General features: G+C 38.6%; 1 protein-coding gene across 1 annotated transcript in view; it reads right to left on the reverse strand.

The window, feature by feature from the left end:
• Positions 1-25,562, reverse strand: part of NOTCH2 (notch receptor 2) — a 155,458-nt gene that overhangs the window by 72,388 nt on the left and 57,508 nt on the right. Inside the window, exons 3-5 of the mRNA XM_058538926.1 lie at positions 17,704-17,963; positions 13,863-14,198; positions 4,211-4,333 (exon numbers count right to left, since the gene is read on the reverse strand). Coding sequence (XP_058394909.1) covers positions 4,211-4,333; positions 13,863-14,198; positions 17,704-17,963 — 719 coding nt within the window. The remainder of the gene's footprint in view (positions 1-4,210; positions 4,334-13,862; positions 14,199-17,703; positions 17,964-25,562) is intronic.

A 25,562-nucleotide genomic window follows, 5' to 3' on the forward strand; every position in this document is an offset into this window, starting at 1 on the left:
TTTTCTGACAGCACTTAAAAAAAGGAAAAAGAAATTGGTGAAATTTATTTTATTTAACTCAATGTATCTAAAACATTATCATGTTAGCATCTGATCAATACTTAAAACATTATTAATGAGACATTTTACTTTTTTTTTCATACTAAGTCTTCAAAATCAGGTGTTTTACAGTTGTAGTACATTTCAATTTAGACCAGTCACATTTCAGATGCTCAGTAGCAAGATGTGGCTAGTGGCTACTAGGTTAAACAGCGTGGGTCTAGAATGTTTTACATGATAATTGTTTGCTGAATAAATGAAAAGTTTTAAAAGCTTACTATTGCACCATTTATTCTCCCAATACTCCAATAAAGTAACTAAGAGATATTAGTTGCATGGATAGCAAATAAAGCCTTCTGCAGAAAAGGAAGCTGACTCATTTACCCCAAATCAAACCATGAATAGACTCGGAAAAAATTTCTGGTCATCTTGAAGTCCAGAACTTGCTACAAAAGACCGAGCGTTTTATCTATGTGCACTTATAAAACAACACAGTACCTATCAGGCTCTTCTCATTAAAAATGTGGCAAATTCCCAAATTTCCATTTATTTCAAATTGATACCTGATTTTTCAGCTATATAATCCCATCCATTCTTTTTCAGATAGCTGGCAAGTTCATTTCCTCTCCTAGTGCCTATTCCAACCCTTTCTTTTCTATTTTGTCAAAAGCCAGACCAAACATCACTCTTCAACAGCTAGAAATTATAAAGGGAATTCTGAACAAAATTGTAATAAGGCTCTTAGGTATAGTGAAAAAAACACCAGGCTGAATACAAAGCATTCACTTAATATTAACTTCTAATCTCGAAGTAACCAGGCAAATATGTAAAAAGGAAAAACACAAAGAATAAATCACCATATCCTAGAATAATAAAACTATAAATTGAACTTTCAATGTATTAAAAAGACTCAAAGTCCTTAAAAAATAAAGCAACCCATAGAGTCAATTTGTATAGAAAAAAGATCACCAATTTGAGCACAGACTTGGAGTTCAACAAGCCTAGATTCAAACCCTAATCCAACTGCTATGTGACTTGAGTAAATGTTTAACCTTTCTGAATATCCATCATCATCTGTAAAAGGGATATTTAATAAACTCTACCCCCTAATACAGTTATCAGGAAGATTACACAAAATAAAGCACTGTTATTGTAATTTGGATGCTAATAAACGTTAGTTAACTCCCAGCCCCCAGCCTCATTCATTTCTTTAATTTGTGTAACATAGAAAATATTAATCTGAATTTATAGCTCTAACATCAATAGAAATAGGGACCGTATGACCCCAAATTTTCTTTCTGTTCTCAGAATGAGGTGGGGGCTGGAATGGTGAAGAGCTCAGCTATATTCTACTGAGAACAAAGGTCTGTAAAGAGTTGCAGTAACTGGTCTCATCAACGGTTCAACCACTCCATAACTCAGTACTTCCCTTACCTCAAGCATATAATAATGCTAATATTAATGTGGTAAGTATAATCACGGAACAATGTACGGAGTAGTAAGGAAGCCCAGAAACAAAGACTTAGCTCAGCCTGGAGAGAGGTCATGGAAGGCTTCCTAAAGGAAGTAACCACTTGATCTGAGCCAGGCAGGCAAAAATGGTGAGGACAATAGGGAGAGGAGTGGAGAAGGGAAATCTAGAGAAAAGGAACGGTGTGAATGAAGACACAGGATGTGGTAGACACAACAGAACTGGAAGCAGTTCTTACTGCTGGAATATGAAGTGCTGGTGGATGCAGGCGAAGACTAGAGAAGCAGACAGGGCTGAGGCCAGGAAAGACTTCATATAACAGAGGAAGGACCTTGGATTTTATCCTGTTAGTGATGGGGATAGCAAAAAACAAGGCTGTCATTGAAAATCAAAGAATTGGCATGAGTAAAAAAGAGGAAGGAAATCTGTGGTGGGAAACTGAAGACTAAGGATCACTTTAAATGACAGAAGATCAAAAGAAATAAATATTGCCACATTGAACTTATCCATCATTCCTGCCATCTTTTCTAGAAAATGCAAAAACACATGGAGGAAGAAACATCTTATCAGGACTTTCATAGAAAACAGGTATTTATTAAACATCCTGGGATAAGAAATTTTGGTAAAATATTATTACACTGGGAAAGTTTCCCCAAGACCAAGCCTTCCTAATTCATATCAAAGCAGGAAACTGAGTATGGTATCAAAGAAAAATCAGCAATGAAATCACAATATCATTTAATCTTCATCGGCATCAGAAGCCTTAGTACCTCACAGAGCCACTCTCCCACAGGGCAAGGGAGAGATTAGAATGGGGTCAAGTTCCTAACAAGTATCTCATCCTGCCCAATACCACTGTGAGGATCATTAAAAAGAGAAACATTTAAATCTTTCCAGTTATTATTTGTCACATAATTAACTTCACAGTAATTTTTTTTAAGTTGAAAAAAAATGGCCTCTGAAAAGTCTACCAGAGAAATGGCAAAAGCTAAAGAGACCATATGACAGAAAGAGCAGAGGGTTGGGAGTGAAGTCCTAGGATCAAGACACCAAGAAGAAATTCTAGGGGAAGTCCAATTCTAGGGAAACCCAGTGGGAAAGTATTAAAAAGGACAGTTTGGGGATTAAAAGCAGAAATGTGTGCCCTTCCAGGAAATCATGTTATTGAAGTTTTAAACCCTCTTAATCTTTTTCTATTCGTAGTCTACAGCTCTAAGAGTACTCTAAATAATTAGCTGCTACAGATAAGAGAAAGCAATTCGGAGACTCTAAAGAATACCAGGTAGTATAACAGCGGCAATCCAACATCTAGACTTCTTTGCTGGGCACAATCCCTCCCTGGCACTGGAGTTTCTTCCTATAACATTAACCTATTCTTGGGTTTCCATGTCAAATCAATCAATTTCTCTCAAAAAGGCTCAGTTCTTAATCACTTAATCAGTTCTCAATTGTCTCTACTTTCAGTTAGACAAATAGATAGAAACAGAAATTGGAGCCAAATGTCTGCATAAAATCACTTAACTTTCAAAAATCAGTGGAAAATCTGCCTAAGACAACATCAGAAACTTCCAAGAGGTTGTAAAATTAAACAAGACTACTCTTCTAATGTCAGAGGCAGAAAAATCTATTTTTGTCTTATTCACAAAAAGGGATACAAAAAAGGAAAAACCAGAAATGTAGATGGTTGTCATAAAAGTAATGCCATCAAGGGTACCTGCTTAACTCTTTGCATAATTATAGGATATGACAATAAGATAAGATAGATTTGTCTGTGAACAAACAATAAGCTCTGAATTCTTACAGTCTGTATAACTTATTTTCACTTTTCTTTTCAGTTGGAAGGAGTATTTTAATAGCCCTCTCATATAATTATGAATACTCTTTGATATTACACCAAAACTTGACAAGTTGTAGTTTCCTTTTTTTCCGGCTTTATTGAGATATATTTGACATATAACACCACGTTAGTTTAAGGTGTACATGTGATAACTTGATATACATATATATTGCAAAATCATTATCACAATAAGATTAGTTAACACATCCATCATTTCACATAGTTACCACTTTGGTGTGTGTGTGTGGTGAGAACAGTTATATTTTCACATTTAAGTATGCTGTTGTCCTCTCAAATATTTATTAAGCATCTACTATGTTCCAGGCAATGTACTGCTTTTCCCAGATCATAACCTCAGAGTCTGTCAATCTTGTTCTTCTCTCACACCTGCCACAGCACCTAGCATGGTGCTGAGTTCAGAGCAGCTGCCCAATAAATAACTGTGAAAATATTTCTTTCTTCCAGAAAACATAGGTGAACAGACAGGATTAGCACTCTGCCCAATGACGTAGCACCCTTTTAAAAAGTGCCCACTTCGGGGCCAGCCCGGCGGCGCAGCGGTTAAGCGCGCGCACTCCGCTGCAGCGGCCCAGGGTTCACAGGTTCGGATCGCGGGCGCCCACTGACGCACCGCTTGTTAAGCCATGCTGTGGCGGCGACCCACATAAAGTAGAGGAAGATGGGCACGGATGTTAGCCTAGGGCCAATCTTCCTCAAGGAAAAAGGGGAGGATTGGCATCGGATGTTAGCTTAGGGCTAGTCCTCCTCACAAAAAAAAAAAAAAAACTGCCCACTTCAATAACAGCCTGCCTCTGGATACCAATCCATGCCCCATACTGGTTGACTCACCACACTGCACATACCTGTCCACTGAGGGGGGCAGCGGCAGTTGTAAGTATTGACACCATCCACACAAACCCCTCCATTCTGACACTTGTGGTTAGGGCAGTCATCAATATTCCGCTCACAGGTGCTCCCTTCAAAACCTGGTAAGAGAAGAACAAGAGAAAATGAAGAATTCTCATAGAGGAGAGGTGATCTGCTCTTCTCCCATAAGACATGGTCATCAGAACAGACTTACTTCATAATTTCAGTTCAGTAGCCAGCAGCTGGTCAACCCAGGATTCACCAAATAAAAAATATCCCCCAATCTTCTGTCTTCTCTTGCCTCAAGCATAGCTAGACTGTTAAAGTGACTCATTACGCCAATGGCATGCCTTCACAGTTACCTCATAAGTATTTCAAAGTGTTTTCATGAAATAAAATCCCAGTGAAGATAAATGTCTACTCGGGACAGCTATTCACTGGTTCTAAGAAAAAAAAGGATATTAGATTTTCCCCAGCTCCATGCTGGAGAATGAGCAGAACAGATAAAAGATTACCTAACTAAATTTAAATTCCCTTTATTTTTTTCTTGGGATGATTGCTTGGAAAACAAGGTGAAAGTAGGGATCATAAAAAAATACTGAATTTAAAGTCTGAAGATATGGGTCAAGTTCCAACCTCATTACCTATAAGCTATTTAACACATGGTAAATTACAAACTCTGAAGCAGCTTCCTCATCTATAAAATGAGGCTGATCCCACCTGCCCAGCCTGCCTTTCTAGGCTGTTATAAGTGCCACATCATGAGTAAAGTGCAATATAAATATAAAAAGCTACCTGAAAATAGGGTAGCATGATTACTAATTAAATTTACCAAGTCTTCAAATTCTTCATCCTCCTCTCTACATTTATAACATTGCTTCCTTCCTCCTGAGTTTTCTCTTTTATGAAAAAAGAACTAGCACACCAAACTTCACCTTAACTGCCTGCAGTACGTTCCTCTGTAATCTATATATTGGGCTTTTTCCTTTCTCTCTCCTTGCTACCAAATCCCTTACTATTAAAATTGAAGACTGCCAGCTTTAAAACAAGAGAATGTACACTGAACATTCTCCTATTTGAAAATTAGTATGACTAAGTATTTGGCCTCTTCAAAATATCCCTTAAAGTTTCTCTCTCTCACTCAAAACACTTACTGGGTCTTAAACTAAGCACTGGGGATGTAACAGTGAGTAAAAGAGAGAGAGTCCCTGATTTCAGGGCATTTACAATCTGGTGGGTGGGACAGACATCAATCACACCTTGCTTTATTCATTCCTTACCATGAGCTACTGTGGTATTCTACATCTGCTATGCCACAGTGGAACATGGGTGGTTCCTCTGAATACAGTGGCAGTAATGTAAATGAGTATAAACCAAGTGGCCAAAAAAATTACCCAAAGACCAAAGGAAATCACTTCATAGAAGACAGAGATAACTGAAAGCTTGCCTAAAGAGAATTATATTTCTCTAGGTATTTGGTACTCAGTCCATTCAAGCAGATGAATCACTAAGTAAGCTTGAGAAAGACTATGAAAATTTTTGTGGACTCAGATTTTTAAAAATTTATGGAATTACTCATATATCTGTTTAATCATATGAAAGTCCTACAAATGGACTAATGAGCCAGAAAATGTTGAATTGTTTAGGCCCATCCCTAATTATGAAAAAGTGAGGGCAAATCTACAGATCCACCAAGTAGCAGACCCTGAACAAGAACTTAGGTCTATGCTGCTAGTCTAGTGTTCTTAATAGAAATATTCTTTAGGAAAGTTAAAGGTACAGTTTTAGAGTGTAGGAGATAAACAGGGCTCCTGGCCCACCACTATAGAACCTGTGTTGTCTAGGGGTATTCTAGAACTGGCAATGGTCATCCTCCCCCTACCTTGATCTCTCTGGGGATTAAGACTAAATATGGTTGACTAGGGTATCAGGGAGGTGATGAAGCCCTTGTAGCCAAACTATAAGGAATTGAAACTGCAACCCTGAATTTATACTAGCCAATGCTACAACTAACTGAATTCACCAACCACAGACAAATTAAGAAAGCAGAAGTATTTTAGCGTAACCACAACATATAAGAAATAAAACGTTTTCTTTTTATGACTATTTTTAAGGTAGTTCTTCCCTGTCAATAGGTAAGTAGGTAAGAAGGCAGGTAGGTGAAAGAGTTCATTCACAGTCAAAGCATGGCTGCTGGGGCTACACTGCCTAGGTTCAACTCTCAGCCCTGCCATGCAATAGCTACATGAACATGGGCAAGATACTCAAACTTTCTTTCCTCTCTGGGAGAAGTAACAGGACCTAACTCAAAGGGCTGTTGTAAAGATTAAATGAGTTAGATATAAAGAGCATTTAATTTAATACTGTTGGACAAATGAATATCTACTACAAAAGAATAAAGTTGGACCCCTTCCTCACACCATATACAAAAATTAACTCAAGACGTAGGAGTTAAAATTATAAGACTCTTCGAAGAAAACATAGGAGTAAATCTCTGTGACCTGGGCTAGGCAAAGCTTTCATAATATAACCAAAAGCACAAGCAACAAAATAAAAAATAGACAGTTTTGACTTTATCAAAATTAAAAACAATTGGGCTTCAAAGGATACCATCAAGAAAGTGAAAAGACTGCCCAAAGAATGGGAGAAAATATTTGCAAATCATACATCTGATAAGAGACATTTATCTAGGATATATAAAGAACTCTTACAACAAAAATAAAAATATAATATACATGATATAATAATAAAAAGACAACCCAATTACAAAATCTGTAAAGGATCCAAATAGACATTTCTCCAAAGAAGATACACAAATGGCCAATAAACACATGAAAGGATGCTCATCATCATCAGCCATCAGGGAAATGCAAATCAAAACCACAATGAGATATCACTTTATACCCACTAGGATGGCTATAATCAAAAAGACAGAAAATAACAAGTGTTGGCAAGGACGTGGAGAAAGAGGGAACCCTCATACACTGCTAGTTAGAATGTAAAATAGTGCAGTCGCTTTGGAATACAGTCTGGCAGTTCCTGAAAAGGTTAAATAGTTATCATATCACCCAGCAGTTCCTCTCCTAAGTATAGACCCAAGAAAAATAAAAACACATGTCCACACAAACACTTCTACAAAAATGTTCATGGTAGCATTATTCATAACAGCCAAAGAAGTAGAAGCAGCCCAAATGTCAATTAACTGAAGAATGGATGAATAAAATGTGGTAAATCCATACCATTGAATATTATTCAGCCATGAAAAGGAATGAAGCACTGATACCTCTTGCAACAAAGGATGAACTTTGAAAATATTACGAAAACATTACGTGAAAGAAGCCAATCACAAATGACCACATAGTATTATATGAAATGTCCAGAACAGGCAAATCTATAGAGACAGAAAGTAGATTAGTAGTTGCCTACTGCTGGAAGGGAGTTGGGGGTGATGGGGAGTAACTGTTAATGGGTACAGGGTTTCTTTTGGAATAATAAAAATGTTTTAAAATCGATTGTGGTTACGGTTACATTACACATATCTGTGAGTATACTAAAAACCACTGAATTGTACACTTTAAAAGAGCAAATTATATGGTATGCAAATTATATCTCAATAAAGCTGTTGTATTTCAGGAAAAAGCACTTAAAAAACAGTGCCTAATACATAATAAGTGTTCTACACCTATTAGCTACTACTGTTATATATCAATGTGATCAAAGCATCCCCTAGAGATTATCTACTCCAATCCTTTTATGTTACAGATGAAGAAGTTGAGGGCCACATGGCTGACTTATCCAAGTTTACATGGCTAGTAGGTAGGAGTCGGTACTAAACCAGAAACTTCACCCAGTTTCAATCAGTATGCTCTCTGGGACTCCAGACTTTCCTTTCAATAATCTGAAAAACTGACCTTAGGTCAAAAGTTCCCATGTCTGAGAAAACTCAAGCCAAATCAGTTCTCCTCCAGAGTTAAGACAGATTTATGCTTTAAAAATAGAGATACAGAACTCTTTTTGGAAATAGCTAACAAATACTTGTAAGAAAGTCTACCCAAAGGAGGGGCAGGGGTAAGGTTTACATGAATAAGTTACAGTGCAATCACTTCTTAAAAATATTTTTTAAGGTTTTAGGGGAAAGGGAAACAGACAAGTCTCCAGACCCGTGGGTGGGATGGGTGTAGCCGACTTAGGGAGAGGCTCACATGACCGTACTAAATGGAGTCTACTGCTTAAAGCCAACTCACGTCCTTAAAAGGCCAAAAGGAGAGAAATTAAACTTAGAAGGAACATTTTAAGACTGTGCTGTTATAAAACTGTAGGCCACGTAACTGATAAATGATGACAGTGAGGGTGGGGAGCAGAAAAGAGTTTTTTGAACTTGTCATCCCACACAGAGAACAGCATCTCTCAAGAGAGCATCATATCTTTCCATTTTCAGACGCTGGGAGGTGTGAGGGTGGAGAGACACAAAGAAGGGAGCAGAAACAGGAAGATGAGATGACACAACCAGGATTCCCTCAGGCCAGGCTGAAAGTCCTCAGGAAGACCTTCAGTGCACATGGATGAAAGAGTAAGGAAAAAACCAGAGATACTTGGAATTGGACAAAGGTAAAAGGTTACAGGGCCACCTTCTCCCCTCACATCCCAGGGAGAAGCCTGTCACAAAAGCAAACTGGTCCCATCTTTGTCCAATTGGTTTTCTTGGCACACATCTTCCATCCTCTGAGTGGGTCCAAATGAACTCACTGACCCCCGCGACTGGCCCATGTATCCCCCAGCCCCACTACCCACCCAGGCTTCTCCTCCTACATGCCTCCCTTGATATCTCCCTAATGCTCTCCACTTTCCTTTCTAATCTTATCACCAAAAAAGTCAGAGAAATGAATAAGGGGATTCAAAAGAAATAAACTCAGTACATAAAAAAAAATTACAGAATATAGGAATCCTCTTCTCTATCACATTCAATTCATTTATTTGTCAAATATTCATTGAGTCTCCATTTTGTGCCAGGCACTAAGTTGGGTACTAGGGGTAAAGTTAAAACAAGAGTATCTACTGGGATAGAGGAACAAATAAACAGTCAGTTTGATAAGTGCTGTGCTAGAGGTATGCAGGTTGCCAAAAAACCTTAGAGGGTTTCTAATCCCCACAGGGGTAGAAAATACAGAAGGAATTTCAGTGAAATAGGTACCTCTGACAAATCAAAAAGAATAAATTGTATATAAAAAGGCAGGGTGGAGGGCAGAAGGTGATAGAAAGCTGAGGAGATTGCATGGGCAAAACTACCAAGCATGGGAGAACAGGAAAGACTTCCAGGAACATCAAGTCAAACTGGACTTAGGGCCCAAGTTAAAGGAGCTAAAACAATGCCCCCTGGAACGTGGAATGATCATTTCTGCATCTGCTCCAGAGAAACCTGCCAAAATATGATTAGTATAATACTGAAGAGAACATCACATGCCCCCGCAGATGAGAATGCAAGAGGGGATTATTTCTAACAGTTGTTAAGCTCAGCTACAACAGAGCAGACACAAAAGCCACAAAAAGTGCTTAAGCTTTATTTTAATGATATAGGGATATTACATATAATCAGCCTGTGAAGTATACAGGTGGTTTACAAAGCATAAACCTTTGTTGGTTGGAGAGGACAGATCAGACAGCTTTTTATGAAGTTTAAAAAAGATCATAGAGGAATAAAGAGGTGTGGGAGAGAAAGAAAAAGAGAAAGTACATCAAGGACTGCCTAAGCCAACTGTGAACTCACAAGGCACGGCCAGCACATTCAAACAACTCACTGTTTTCTGATTATTGTGCTACACGATAATCAGAAACAAACACAAAACCAGCCTAACTCATTCTCTCCCCACTAGTTGGCCCTAACCCCAAAATACTGAGAGTCAATGATTCAATAATTTATTTTCTATTTTGCTCTTATGTGAAAATTATCCTGGCTGAGTGCCCCTCCTCAGGGCTTCTGCTAAAGACTTTACTTAACGGCAGCTCATGAAGAATCTGGATTATTAATAGTTGCTGATCCAAGGAGAAGATGAAATACAGTTCCTGAGTTTTATTCTATTAGTTCCCTCTTGAATATATTCTTTTTTTCTTCCCTCTATGGAGAAACACTTCTTTTTTTGTCACACAAGATGAGTCATTTTTGCAGTTTTAATTCCCTCCCCATGAGTCTTACAATAACACTAAAATCAACTCACAGTAACTACAGTGCCCTTTGCAGGAAAAGAACTATAACTTAGCCTTTGAATATAATCACTAATTTACGTGAGCTTCACTGACTTTCAGCGCTGAAAAGGACTCTAAAAATTCTTGTTATCCAGTATTAGAGTACATAGGAACAAAAGGAGAAGCCAAACTAAGTCTGGAGGCATCCTTAGTTTGCTAAGGATGATACCAAGAAGAAAATGAGAATACCAAAGTTACATTCTCAATACTATGATATTATACTAAACTAAGTCCATAAATATTTGTGTGCCTATTATGTACCTGGCACTGTTTTTAGGTGCTTAGGATACATCACTAAACAAAAACAAAGATCATACCTTTCCCTCTGGAGGGGGAAGAGGCGGCAGAATTTGGAAAAGACAGACAATAAACAATAGACATAATGAAGTAAATTACATAGTACAAATTATATAGTAAGAAGATGATAAGTGTCACAGAAAAAGAAAAGAAAAAGTAGACCAGGGCCAGTAATTAAAGGGGGAAGGGGAATGGCTACAATTTGAAATAGGGTGATCAGGGCAGGCCTCAAGTAAAAGTGCACAGACTTGAAATGTGGCGGGAAGCAGCCATTGAGAGTTGTCAATAGCTTAACAAGCTACTTTGCCTCCTGCTGATTTGGTTTCCCCATTTTTAGAACTGAAATAATATTCTCTTCAAATAAGAGTTGTTTACATTGAGATAGTGATTATTATGTTAAATAACATTTTAATCTCTTGAATAGCATGGAGGGCAATGGAGGGAGGAGCAAGGAGAATGGTATTGCATTATGAAAAGGACTTTCTAAAAAAAGTTAGGACTTTTCTAACAGGCACTATTCCCCTATGTGGAAATAAAGTTAATACTTTCCAAACTCCAGCTAGGACATAAAAACAACGAGCATAAAAATGTTACAAATTGTGTAAATACATATAGATTCATAGTGTTACTGCACCATCTATTGTTTTGAATTCTTTTTTAATTTCCTTCTATACATTGTCCAAGGTGATGTCATCTGTTTTAGATCATGGGACCCCAAAAGGCAAGAACTAGTCTACTTAACTATTTTTAAATATCTGCATGATGCCATACATAGGCTGATATGTAACAAATACTATTTGATCATAATTAGAAGTATCTCCTTTTTCTTATAACATGAACCTACTTTTTTTTTTAAGCCAAACACCTCAAAGCATTTAACAAAAAGTTTCACACGTTTCAGGGGCAGACAAGCAGCGCAGTGTGATGCAGCAGGATGCATAAAGCACAGGCTTTGGAAATAACCTGCCTGGGTTTCAGGACTCAGCCTAACCACATGTCAGCTGTGCAACTTTGGGTAAATCACTTCATGTCTCCAAACTTGAGTTACTTCACCTGGGAAAACTCAAAAAATAATACCTATCTCCAAAGTTTTTGTGTAATTGAGCTAATGGATGCAGAAGTAGCTGGCACAGTGCCTGACTCATAAAAGGCATTAAATAAATGTTGCTTTTCTCTTCGCCAAATCGTCTCCCCGCCCCCGCACTCCCATCCCGATCCATAACACACACACACACTTCATCAGGGAGTAAATAAACGTCTTGCTTTAAACTACAAGCAGAGCATAAGAGACAGCCAAGATCTCTTCACTCCATCCCACTAGCCCTGGCAGGCTCTCAGCTGTGGAATCCCTGGTTATTTCCTTTCTCAAGGAGATACTATTCTGGTTTGACAGATCCTTTCCTGGACACACTCTCAGAATTCCCTAAGGTTCTTATCGTGGCTAATGGCTAACAATGCAGAGACTATGGGAGTGAATAATCACTCTCTCCTTGCTAAAAACTTCCTTTATTGACTTCTCTAACTTCCCGTCAGTATTTTGGTGCCAAATCAACCTCTTGTTCTAGGCAACTATTAAAAGTAATTTTCTTGAAACTGAAAAACACAGTCAGCCTTCAACAATAAATCACACTAACCTCAATTACTAGCCACTTAGACTATTAGAATATTAGGCTATTAGAATATTTGTAAAATTAAATTGTTTACATTTCTATTTGCTTCTTTAACCCTGAAAATGCAAACAAACATGGGAATGAAGGAAGATATCATCTAGTTATTCTTTCTATAAGATAATGTGGATGACAGTAATTATTATGTCAATAAAAATTTAGTGTCTAAATTTAGACATTTTAGTGTCTAAAATGATAGCATTATTTATTCTCCATTGAAAGAGAAACCGAAAGCAATACAATTAATAGCTTGTTCTTGTGACTTAGAGTTAAATGGTATAAAGTTTTCTATTACATAGCAGTGTCTTGTATTGCTGTATCCCAAGCACATAGCATGGTGCCTAGAACATAGCTGGCAGTCAATTAATTTTTACTGAATGAAATGAATAAATTGCTATTTGGCTTTATACCAAGGACCAACATATCACCTTTAATCTCCAAAAGATAAAACACACAACCTCATTATACGTGAACCATATCCACAACACCAGAATCCAAGATTCCCATTCTGAACGAGTAGCTAGAACAACTTCTTTTTGAGGCAGTTCTGCTTACTTAGCACATTACTCTCCATACAGTTTTCCTTCTTTTGTTTTTGTACTAAGGATATTTGTATAAAAACAGAATCTTTGTTGCTTAGTAATTCATCTGCTCCAGCTGCTTGTGTTCTGTTCCCAATCAAAATTCTTGGTTTTCAACCTCCTCATCATTTTTATAAGGAGTTTAGTGAATTGGCCAGGCTTGCTCCTTTCTCCATCTCTATGGAATGCCGGGCCCCAAGCTCCCATACATTGATCCTCTCTTTGCTTCTATCTTCGGGTTAAGTGCTCATTAATTAACAGAGGACCACCCCCAACCCCAGTTCCAAAATTCTCTAGCTTCAAGTCAGGGCAGGGTTACCCCAAAGGCAGAGAAGGTACATGAAGAGCGTTGTCAGGGCCAGAAGCCCAGGGAAAATCACAAAAGGGTAGGTGGGTGTATTTAGGTAGACAAGAAAATAATCTATTACTCCATCAGAGGCGAAAGCAAATAAAAGTTGGTCACCTAATATTACTGTCAATTAAAGCACTTTATTAATCACACATACATATTTTTCTATGTCTAATTCTCACTGTGTTCCTTTCCATGCCATAGACTTGTCTATCCCTTTCCCAGAGCTGTTTCTCTTATTTCTCACTGTTCACCAAAAGAACAATAAACAATTTCCTAGCTACTCATCATCATAAACCCTGACATGTTCAATTACCCCCTGCTCAGTTTATGGACCACATTGGGCCCATAAAACTCCTCCCTCCCCAGTAACCCACCTCACAAAAAATTCTCACTTCCCCTTTTCCCTGCTGGGAAGGCTACTTCCTAAAGGAGCAACTGAGCCACACCTACCACCTTCTTTCTGTGCTGCATGTGCATCCCTCAATCCCAGGACACTAGGGGGACTCCTTACCTGGAAGGCAGTTGCACTCAAAAGTGAAGTCACCAGTCTGCCGGCAGGTGCCTCCATTGACACAGGGGGAGGGCGCGCAGGGCACATAGGGGCTGTCACAGTGCTGGCCTGTGAAGCCCTGGGGGCACTGGCACTGATAGGAACCCGGCAGGTTGAGGCAGGTGCCACCATGCTGGCATTGTCCTGGGATTTCACACTCATTGACATCAGTCTCACACTTCTGCCCTGTGAAGCCTGCAAGGCATTTGCAGGAGAACTGGTTGGCCACAGTGGTACAAGTACTTCCATTTGCACAGGGATGAGACAGGCAGGCATCAGTCCACTGGCACAGCTTACCTACAGGAAGGATAACAGAACTCAGTACTGCCCACAGAAATGGGAGTTATCACCATCCTCAACACCGCACATCTTCCACCCAACAGGTGACATCAGGGAGCTCTTGCATGGAGAATCCCTAAACTCGTTGAAATTTACAGGAAGCGCAAATCAGCCTCCTCAAGATCATCTGACACAGGTACTCTCCAGGGCCCTCAGCCAAGACACAAAGAGCCAATGGAGCACATGGAGACGACGGAAGGCTAGTCACATGAAGCCCAGTCCTGCAGGATTCCATCAGTCCCTGCAACAAGGAAGGGTCTGGGTCCATCTACTCTCTCACACTTCCTTGTCTTTGCATAAGCTGCTTTTCTGTTTGGAATGCCATCTTCCTTTTTCTTTACCTAGTGACTCCCACTTATCTTGACAACTCTACTCATAAATCACTACGACTAAAGTCATCCTTAATGCCTCCCTCAACTCCCCAAATCTCTCTTTCTCACACACACACACACACTCACAAACACACACACACACCTGCACATGCATACACGCATCCCAAGCTTGCTGTTTCCTTCTATTATACCACCTGCCACACTGGCAGGGGCTGGATCCTTGTAGCAGGCTCTCAAATCATGTCTGCTGAATGAATAAAACGTATTGATATTTTCTACAATATATTATTAGTTACTAAAAAGACCTCTTAGATGATAGAAACAAGTCAACACTACTTCTATTTCCTTTAAACACAACATACATGCATCCAAATTCTGGGAAACATTTTATTAATTGTGCTCTTGCTATAAATATTGCTTGATGTGTTTGAAGAGGATGAAGAATCTCTGGCTCCTTATATATGAAAAGAACTAGAAGTTGTTGTGAGAATAAAGGTCTAAAAAGGTATCTCTTGTGGACCCTCTCAGGAAGGAAAGTACCAGCAGAAGCAGGAAGACTCTGACTTGCTGGATCCTAAGGCATGACTCCACGGAAGCAAAGCAGATTCTTTAGGTAGAGAGAGACAGAGAAAAAAAATACTACCATGCTACTAGTATATTTGGTATTCATGTGGCTTTCTGTTTTCATTAGCCTCAGCTTTTTTTAAACTAAAGATATGAAAACTCACTGAATTTATTAATACTCTATATGGTTGTCTAGGTAAACATCCAGATCTTTGACCCCCACAGAAAAGCAAATGAGAGCTATGATAGCTTTTCTAAAAGGGACAATGAGGTGACATACGAGCACACAGAAGTGCTCTCTGCCTATTAAGGAATATCAAATCAAATGGGAAAGGTGCAATAAAAATTTGGGCACAGCACATATATCTCAGGGAGCTAAGCAGAGAGAAAATCAAGGAACTGCAATTTTTCTTCCTATTTTCTCTTCATCCCACTGAGAGGTACTTACCTACAGTGGAGAAGAGACAAAAATGCTTACTTCTGGCAACCGTGTGTGTCAGAGTGTTTGTCTACAACTGAAACAGAAAGGTCCTTGAACTTGGTTTTCCATATATGTTACATAGGCACTAATATACATAGGCACTAACTTGCTACCTCTGTTTCTTCATCTATGAGTAGAGATAAGCTAATATGATCTGACTAGGCAGGGTAATGGGCTATCGTAAAACCAAACGGGTAAACTTGACCTGTGGTGATTGCTAAAGTGACAGACAAAAGTGGCAGATGTATAAAGATGATCAGAACACCAAAAAGAGATCTTTTTAAAGGCAAACGAAGAAGTTTTAATTTGGGGATCATTTCAGAGTAACATTTTAATTATGAAGAAAGCATTACTGCCATTTCCACTAATCAAGATTAAAATGTTTTAAATGGCTATGCCCTCTCCTTTGCCTTGTGGAGCAAAACAACTCAAAACTGACAATCAGGAAAAAATTATTCTCTTCACCACCACATCTCTTCAATGACTCACAGCATCAATGCTGTCATAGTCATGATGGAGATAATGGATCACCCTAACTATCCTCCATGCCTACCAATACCTTTTAGGGAAACATCAGTAGAACAAGCATTCCAAACTAGTCTAGTTCTATGACTATGTTTTTCATTTTTTGCTTATTAGATCTACAGAATTGTTGGTGTGGTCAGGGACAAAATGGTGAATGGTTCTCCTTTTCTCATGTAACTTAATAAACATTTATGGTTCATTTTGAATAAAGCTCACATCCACCTCTGAAGAACCCATAATCTAGTCAGATGAGAGACATGTAAAAAATTAATTACAATAAAAAGTGACACATAAAATAACAGAACATAGAGACTAACTGCCTAAAGGAATCATGAAAGAGTCAGTAAGACAGAGTTTTAAATAATATTAGGCAATTACTAGTTGTAGAAAAAGGCATTCTAGGCAGAGGGGTGTGCAACAGCATGGAGGCAGTAAGAAAGACGACATTTTCAGGAAGTGATGAGAACATTGGCATGAATAGAGCTAGATGCCGGTGAGGAGGCAAGGCCATAAAAAGATGGAAGGCCTAGACTGTGAAGGGCCATGGAAGCCATGTAGAAGAGTTTGCAGTTTATTCCATGGATGATGAAAAGTCATCAGGCACTGTAAGCTGGTGAATTTGTGAGAAGATTTGCATTTGTAAGTAAAGATGTGGCAATGTGACAAGTGAACAAGACAGGGGGAAAGTAAAAGCAAGGAAACCAGCTAGGAAACGACTACAGGAATCCAGGTGAGAGATGACATGGACCTCAACTACAGAGTAGGAGAGGAAATAGAGAGGAGTAGACAGGTGAGAGGTAATTCATAGGCTGGGTTGGGTGACTGAGTCTAAGTGGGGTAAGGACAAGGGAGAGGGAGTTTCTAGTGTGGAGTATTTGGAGTGTACATTGGCACCACCTATTTATATCAACACGTTGAGTTTGAGGTACCTCTTGAATTTCCAAGGATAACATGCAATGCATAGTTAGAAATATGAGCCTGAATGTCAGGGTTGGGGTGGAGTGAAAAGGATAACTATGAGAGTCATCAGCAACTGATGAGGATAATGACAGTTGAAACAATTGGGAGATAGTGAGATTCCCTAGGAAGGCTGTGATGTGGCTCAAAAGAGGACTCAAAACAGAGTTCGAAGGAATACAAAAATTTAATGGATGAGAACAAGGCAATGAAGAAGCAAGAGGAAAAATCAGAATTCAGAAAACCAGAAAAGCCAGTGCCTTGAATGTCTAGGGAGATGAGATTTCAAGGAATAAGTTATCAATAGCACAAACAGCTTTTCTTCTGGTAAAAGTGAAATAATTCTGATCCCCAATCCTGATATATATACTTTAGGTAGTCAAATACTCAGAAGTATTTGACTTTTTCTTTCTCTTTCTCTCCTCTTAAAACTCTCAAAAGGAAGTTAAGGGTAGTTGTCTGGAACGTTCCAGTTCCTTATCATAACGTTAAATATGAACCAGAGTTGGGGAACTCTTAAGAGCCAGATGCCAAGATCTGAAAGATGCTAAATAAAGGTACCTGCTGAAAATAGAAAAGTATGGGCCTGAGTCTCATTTGTTACCTGTAAAACCGACTTGGCAGGTGCACTCATAGGCATCTCGGCTAAGCACATGGCAGGTACCTCCATTCAGGCAGGGGTGAGACACAAAGCAGGGGTGAGTGGTCGAGTACTGGCAGTCCTCGCCTGTGAACCCTAAGGCACAACGGCACGTGGCTTTCCCCAACATGGCCTGGGCCACACATGTCCCACCATTCTGGCAGCGGTTCTTCTCACAGGGGTCTCGATGTTGACAATATTCTCCCAAGAAGCCCTCTTGACATCTGTGTGAATAAGAGAAGAGTCCATGAAAACACTTGACTTCTTGTAAGTCCAAAAACTTACAAGATAATGCAGTCCATTCAAGAAAACACTAGACTGTGAATTGAGAGACCTGAAGGTACGACTTGTACAACTGTCTCACTTTAAGAGAAGAAGTGCTTGGAGAACTTAACTACACACTCCCATGTCCTTTAGAGTCTTGAGTCTTGGCAGGGGACAGAATACCAGGTGGGTGACCCAGCATGGTCTGTCATAGCCAGTCAGCATGACCCTTATTCAAAGGCAAAATACAATCCTAGCTTTTTTCATGTAAGTGCAGGCTGATACAGGGTAACAGCACCTTTCTGTGAAGCATTATTGATTCCTGTCTGTTTAAATTCATTAACTTTCTCATTTTAACTAAGCCACTTGATAGGATCAAGACGGTCACCTGATAATCCACGGGCTGACCTTCTTATCCTCTCCAATTTAAAATACATAAAAATCATGTGTTTTCTCTCAAGTAAGCATTGAGAAATAGTAAGTTTTTCTTTTCTTGTTTCCAATGAGACATCAATTGACCTATACATAGATTTCTGGGTTCTGTTCAACAGGTCGAGACTGTGATAGAGAAAGAAAAAGAAGGTACAGGAATGGAGAAGGGTTCGAAGGGGCTTTTTTTAACTTAAATCTGTTAACATAGAAGTAGCAGGCAGCTTTTTAACCAAATAAAAAAGCACCAAATATAATTTAAATAGCATAACAAATATCTAAAGTACCATATAAACACCAAAGTGAAGAAGGGAAAATTCAAGAATAACATTCTATAACATTTTCCACATGCTGTGTTGAGGAATCTTTTCATATACCACCCATTGATTCATAAGATGCACAACCATCCCAAATTGTGTGTAATATTTACGAAAATTTTCTCTAAACAGCATAAAAAAGTCATGGAAAGTCTCCATTTTCATAATGAGGAGGTTGTTTAAATGGGACCTCTAAGAAGCATTTAAAAGGAACACAAAGACTTTGATTCTAACTATAAATTTTGCCATTTGGCTGTCACCCCAGATAACTGGTTCAGTCAATTTCTCCATTTGACTTTTTGAAGGACAGAAAACTAAATCTAGAAGGCTGTTCGTTCCACCATTACCTCAAAAGTGACACATTTAAACCAAACTCTAAATCTTCCCCCTCCAAACCAGCTCCTATCATGTCTTCCTACTCCCAATTGTGTCCTGATTCTCCCAATCACCCAGACTTGAAGCACTGTTTTACTCCTTCCTGTCTTTGCCAATCAGATCCAAGACGTTTCACTAGCCATTGGTTGGCAACGTGAGGTCTTTAGAGGTCATAGTTATTGAGCAAAGAAGAAGGCCCAGATGTTAGGGAACTAAGGCTGAACATGCCCAGAAGAATTATGCAGTAGCTAAAATGGCTGGATGGGGAAATAGAGCCGGTAAGTAGCTACAGTGGTAGTGATGTAATTGGCCATTGCCTCCTCACCCCTTCCCAGAGCTGTGTACAGTCAACATGGCAGACGGGGCCGGCCCTGTGGCTTAGCGGTTAAGTGCGTGCACTCCGCTACTGGAGGCCCGGGTTTAGATCCCGGGGGATGCACCGCTTGTCCGGCCATGCTGAGGCGGTGTCCCACACACAGCAACTAGAAGTATGTGCAACTATAACATACAACTATCTACTGGGGCTTTGGGGAGAAAAAGGGAAAAAAAGGAGGAGGATTGGCAATAGATGTTATCTCAGGGCCGGTCTTCCTCAGCAAAAAGAGGAGGATTGGTATGGATGTTAGCTCAGGCCTGATCTTCCTCACACAAAAAAAAATTAATTAATTAATTAAAAAAAAAAAAAAACATGGCAGAGTCAGGAGCAGCTACAGCTTTGAGCATCTTCATGAGCGGGTAAAGCAAGAGACTGAAAGGCAGGGAGGAGAGTGCACAGCACTGAAACCAAAGACTGGCTGAAGTTTCCAGCAAGGAGTCTGCACCTCATATGGTCAGACGGCCTGTTTGGAGCCCTGATGCTGTGACCTTGGACAAGTTACTTAACCTCACTGACTATTAGTTGTCTCACATTTTAAATAGCTAATAAGGTTACCTCCATCATGGGATTGTTGTAAGAACTGAACAAAAACAAATACATGCAAAACATTATAAATATTAAAAAGTTTTGCAAATGAAAAATGTTTTTCTTTCTTTGTACTTACTGAGGAAACTACGATGCTTTATTCAAATCACAGCTTGATTTGATAATAGAATAGGTTATTTGCTGATTTTTTTTAAGGAGAGGAACAAAAACTGCCAATGTAGCATAGCTAAAATTAACCTTGAGCTATATTATTAAAAGCATTTGCAACTTATTCAAGAAATCTGTTATGGATGATGTTAAAAACTACAACACAATTCTCATTCACAGTGACAGTCTTCTGGGCATTAAGCCTGGCTGACAACTCTCAGTTCTCCCATACGGGAACTAGTCACCTTGTAAATAATAGCAAACTTGTAAACTTGGGTGGGCTTTGCCCAGCTTTGCTCCTGGACTATTACACCACCACCACCTCCCCAACACTATCATGTGGCATTCTGCTCAGAGAATGTAAACTCATTTAAATATTAGCATCATAAACATGTAATGAAAACATAAGTTTCCCAGGAAAACAAAAATGAAACAATATGAAAGATTCCAGAGCCAAACAAAAGTATTCCTGAATTATCTGCTACTAGGGTTTAATCTACTTCATCGCTCTCTATCAAGTATGGAAAAATAAGTTTCAACTAAGATATATTGAAGAAACTAGTAAAAGTAGAGGCTGGCAAACCATAGCTTGCAGGCCTACTCTGGCCCACTGTTTTTGTATGGCCCGTGAGCTCAGAATGGTTTTTACGTTTTTAAATGGTTGGGGAAAAAAATCAAAAGCAGCATAATATTTTGTGACATTTAAAAATTACGTAAAAGTCAAATTTCTGTGTCCATAAACAAAGCCTTATTGGAACACAGCCACACTCATTCATTTATGGATTGTCTATGACTACTTTTGCATTACAATAACAGGGTTGAGTAGTTGAGATGAGACTATACGGCCCACAAAAATATTTACTATCTGGTGCTATAGAGAAAAAGTTTGCCAACTCCTGAGTAAGAGAATATATGAAACCTAATTCTATAAATAGCATCCAATATGCTTATTAATGATGATGATGATGATGATGAAGAAGAATGTTCTCAAATCAGTTTCCACACGGAATATTACACTCATTCATTCATGCAACAAACATTTAGCAAGTGCCTATTATGTGCCAGGTCTGGATTTCAATCCTTGAATTCGTGGAGTTTAAATTCTAATAGGAGAAGACAAAACAAAATTAATAAGTAAAACAAATAATTTGTTAGGTGGAGTTAAGTTCTATGCAAAAAATAAATAAGTAAAACAGAAAAGGGGGATAGGAAGGGAAGGAATTGGTGACAGTAGGGGGTAAAGTGAGGTATTTCGGTTTTAAATAGGAAAATCAGAGAAGGCCTCACTGAGGAGGCACATTTGAGTCCCGACCTGAATGAAGTGAGGGACTAGCCATACAGCCATCTAGGGGAAGCGTGTTCAAGGCAGAGGGAACAGCAAATGCAAAGGACCCCAAACAGGGACCAGTCTTGGCAGTTTGAGGAATAACAAGGAGACCTCTGTGGTTCTGCCAAAGGGATTAAGAAACAGAGTAGCTGAAAATACATGAGAGCTGTTACTGGGAGGCAGATCATGAAAGGCCTTTTGGCCACTGTAAAGAAGGATTTAGGGTTTCATTCTAAGTGAGATAATACTTGGATAAGACGTATAACTGATTCACTCTCCTCAAGTCCATGTACAGAACCACATCTTATACTTATGTGAAACTAGACCTACTGTTGGTAGAATAATAAAGATGTAACTTCTTATTTAAGATGTTCTAGAGGGCTAGACATCAGCCTATTTGTTTACCTTAAAACATGTACAAGGCTCTTTTAACTAACATTTTTCACTAAGCCCCATTTCCCTTTCCAAACTCTTCTTCCTTCAAAACCAAACTTCTATAACTATAGCCTAATTTCACAGGTATTTTCCCTTTCTTTTCCATCTACTTCTTACTTGTCCCTTCGCAACAAAAATTTCATTCTAATTATTGCCCAGAAACTATGTTCTAAGAGCAATGACCTTCCCCTTGTCAAGTTCAGTGGTCTCATCTGAGATTTCATAAGGAAATTCTCTCTCCTATAGGCAGTATTGCTGACCATGTCTTCCACCGATTTAATTTTTTCACATTTGGCTTCCATGACTCCCTCTGTCTATCTCAAAGCTCGGTAAATTCTTAGTCTAGATTGCTGATTCCTCTTCTTCTTCCCCCTCAATTATGGCCACTTTTAAGTGGCCACTGTTTAAGTCTGGGCTGCACTACTCTTTTCTCTCATATGCATTTGTTGTTGTTGTTGTTCATTTGGTTTTAAGCAACTACCTTCATGTATTTGACTCTCAAAATACAGCTCCAGTTCCAAATGTTCAGTTTACTAAAAGTCATCTACTTACCCTAATATACCCTGCCAATACTTGAAACTACACATTTGAAAAGTGGCATCATTTTCCCATGAAACTTTAATTCCTCCATTTTTCTAAGGTTTCCATCTACAATCTCAAAAGTCACTTTGGTTAATCCTTTTCAGTTACATGTAATTTATTACCATGTTCTGACAAGTCTTGTTAACTGAATTCCTACAATACTTATCATTCATATTCACAGTTTCCTTTTTGATACAAATTCTGATCATCTTAAAAGCCTCAGGCCAGACATCTTGTTGCTGGCTTTTTCCCCACTTCCATCCATTCTTGGAAATCAAGAGACCCGAAGGTAATTTCTATCCAATGAGATAATTCTTTCTAAAATAACCCTAAAAGATGATCACCAGCCTCTACTTGAATACCAGAATTTAAGTAAGGTGCCTAGAAATAGTAAGAATTTAAGAAATTCTTGAGGTTATTATTGTTCCTGCTATTAAAAGTATAGACTCTAGACCCAGAACACCTGGATTTCAATCCTAGCTCTACCATTTACTTGATGAGTGTGGTCTTGGGCGAGCTAGTAAACTTCTCTGTTGTAAGATGGATTTAATAATAGTGCCTATCTCACAGAATTTTTAAACAATTGTAAAGCACTTAGAACAGTATCCAGCATATAGTAAACACCACACATTTGTTAACTAAAATAAAATCACTGGCTCACTACTTCAACAACAGAACAATCTCCAGTATAGGTGGATCCCATTGTCAGAAAACTCTTTCTTTCTGAAGTCTTAAAATTCTGCCTCCTCTCTTAGGCATATACCCAAGATAGCTGAAAACATAAATCCACACAAAAATTTGTAAACACTATTTGTAGCAGTATTATTCATAATAACCAAAAAGTGGAAACAACCCAAATGTCCATAAGCTGATGAATGGATAAATAAAATGTGTTATATCGACACATACAATGAAATACAATTTGGCCATAAAAAGGAATGAAGTTCTGTTACATGCTACGACCTAAACAAAATTTGAAAACATCATGCTAAGTGAAAGAAGCTAGGCACAAAAGGCCATATAATATATGATTTCATTTATATAAAATATCTAGAAGAGGCATATCCATAGAGATAGAAAATAGATTAGTGTTTCCAGGGGCTGGGGAGAGGGAGAAATGGAGAATGACTACTAAGGAGTAGAGAGTTTCTTTGGGGGGGTAATGAAAATGCTTTGAAATTAAATAATGATTGGTTACATATATCTGTGACTATACTAAAAACCACTGAATTATACATTTTAAAAGGGTGATTTAGTAGTATGTGAATTATATCTTATTTAAAAAAAAATCTGCCTCCCTACAATTTCTACCTACTGGCTATCCCTGTCCTCTAGAACAAAAAGGAACAAGCCTTCTGCTTCTTTTACACATAGTCCTTCAGAATTTGAAGACAGTTATGTTGACCCTTTGTTTTCTTTTTTCTAGGATTCAGTGCTTTGGACTATTCCCCAGTATAAAATGATTTCCAGACTTCCTCACCATTTTAGTGGCTCTTCTATGCTTAAGATAACAATAGTAATAATAATCATAGTGAGTAACATTTTTGAAGCACTTACTATGTATTATGTAATTTGCTAAGTATTTTACAGCTATTATCTCTTTTATTACTCCCTATAACAGAATATTATATTCTGATCTCCATTTGGTATTTGAGGACCTTGAAGCTTAGAAAGATTAAGATTTCACATGTAGTAGACGGCAGCGGCAGGATTCAAACCCAGGTATGACTCCAGAAACCACGGAGAGTCATGCATCCCTTAATCATGGGGATACGTTCAGAGAAATACGTTGTTACACGATTTCGTCATTGTGTGAACATCATAGAGTGTACTTACACAAACCTAGATGGTATAGCCTACTGCACACCTAGGCTATATGGTACTGATCTTATGGGACCACCATCATATATGCGGTCTGTTGCGGATCAAAATGTCATTTTGCAGCACGTGACTGTATTTCAATGCAGAGCTATCCTGTCTCCCCCCACTAGATGATTCTAGTTCATCAAAAACCTTTTTAAAATGTGGAGCCCAAAATGGGAAAAAAAGTAACATATATGTTCTTATCAGTGCAGCATAAACTTGGACCATCACCTCCTGTGATCCGGACACTATATTTCTACTATGGTAGCCTAAACCTGTGTTCACTTTTTTAGAAGCCACAAAATACTATTATATGCTACTGAACACACAGTCAGTTAAAAAGCCCAGACCTTTTTTTTCACATGAACTACTTTTATGCCATATTTCTCTCATCCTCTACTTGCACATATTTTTTTAATCCAATAATTGGGCCTGTTATTTATTCCTTTTTAATTCATCATGCTGAATCTTTACCCCACATTTCCTTGATTGGGATAACTTTTATACTTTATTCACATAATCGCAGAATTTCAGCACTGCACTATACCTCAGAAGTCAACTGGTCTGAACTCCTATTGCACTGATAAGGACACCAAAGCTAACCGACCTGCCCAATTTCGTTCTCTGTGAATCTAGCAATTTCCCCCAGTTTTGTATCATCTACAACTTTATCTCTATCTTAACCTAGATCTTTTATCAAAACATAAAGTGGCACTTAACTGAAAGTATTCTACCAGGTCTTGCCCCAAGACTGGCACCTATTCAGTCAGCTCTATCATCCTAACTGCACCAGCATCCTATCCACACCTCTCCATAAGGAGACCCTGGAACTTCTTTGCTGAAACTAAGTACTCTACTTGAAGAATAATCCTTCTCATGCACAGTTTTGATCATGTCACTTCTCTGCTCAGAAACTAGCATTAGTGCCCAGACCTTCAAATCCAAGTTCCTTAGAACCTATGACCTGCTTGTCTGCCTCACTCCTACCATCGTACTCTTTAGTAACCCATCACTCAAACACTGCAGATTATTTCCACACTCTTGTCTACTATTCCCTGTATAAAACTATTCTAATTTCCAGTGACAAATATCATGCTCTCCCATCTGATATGTCTCTAATTAATGTTCCTTTCTTCCATCCTTGCTTCAAAGATCTGCTCAA

The sequence above is a fragment of the Diceros bicornis genome, chromosome 4, assembly GCF_020826845.1.
Source record: "Diceros bicornis minor isolate mBicDic1 chromosome 4, mDicBic1.mat.cur, whole genome shotgun sequence".
Lineage (NCBI taxonomy): Eukaryota > Metazoa > Chordata > Mammalia > Perissodactyla > Rhinocerotidae > Diceros > Diceros bicornis.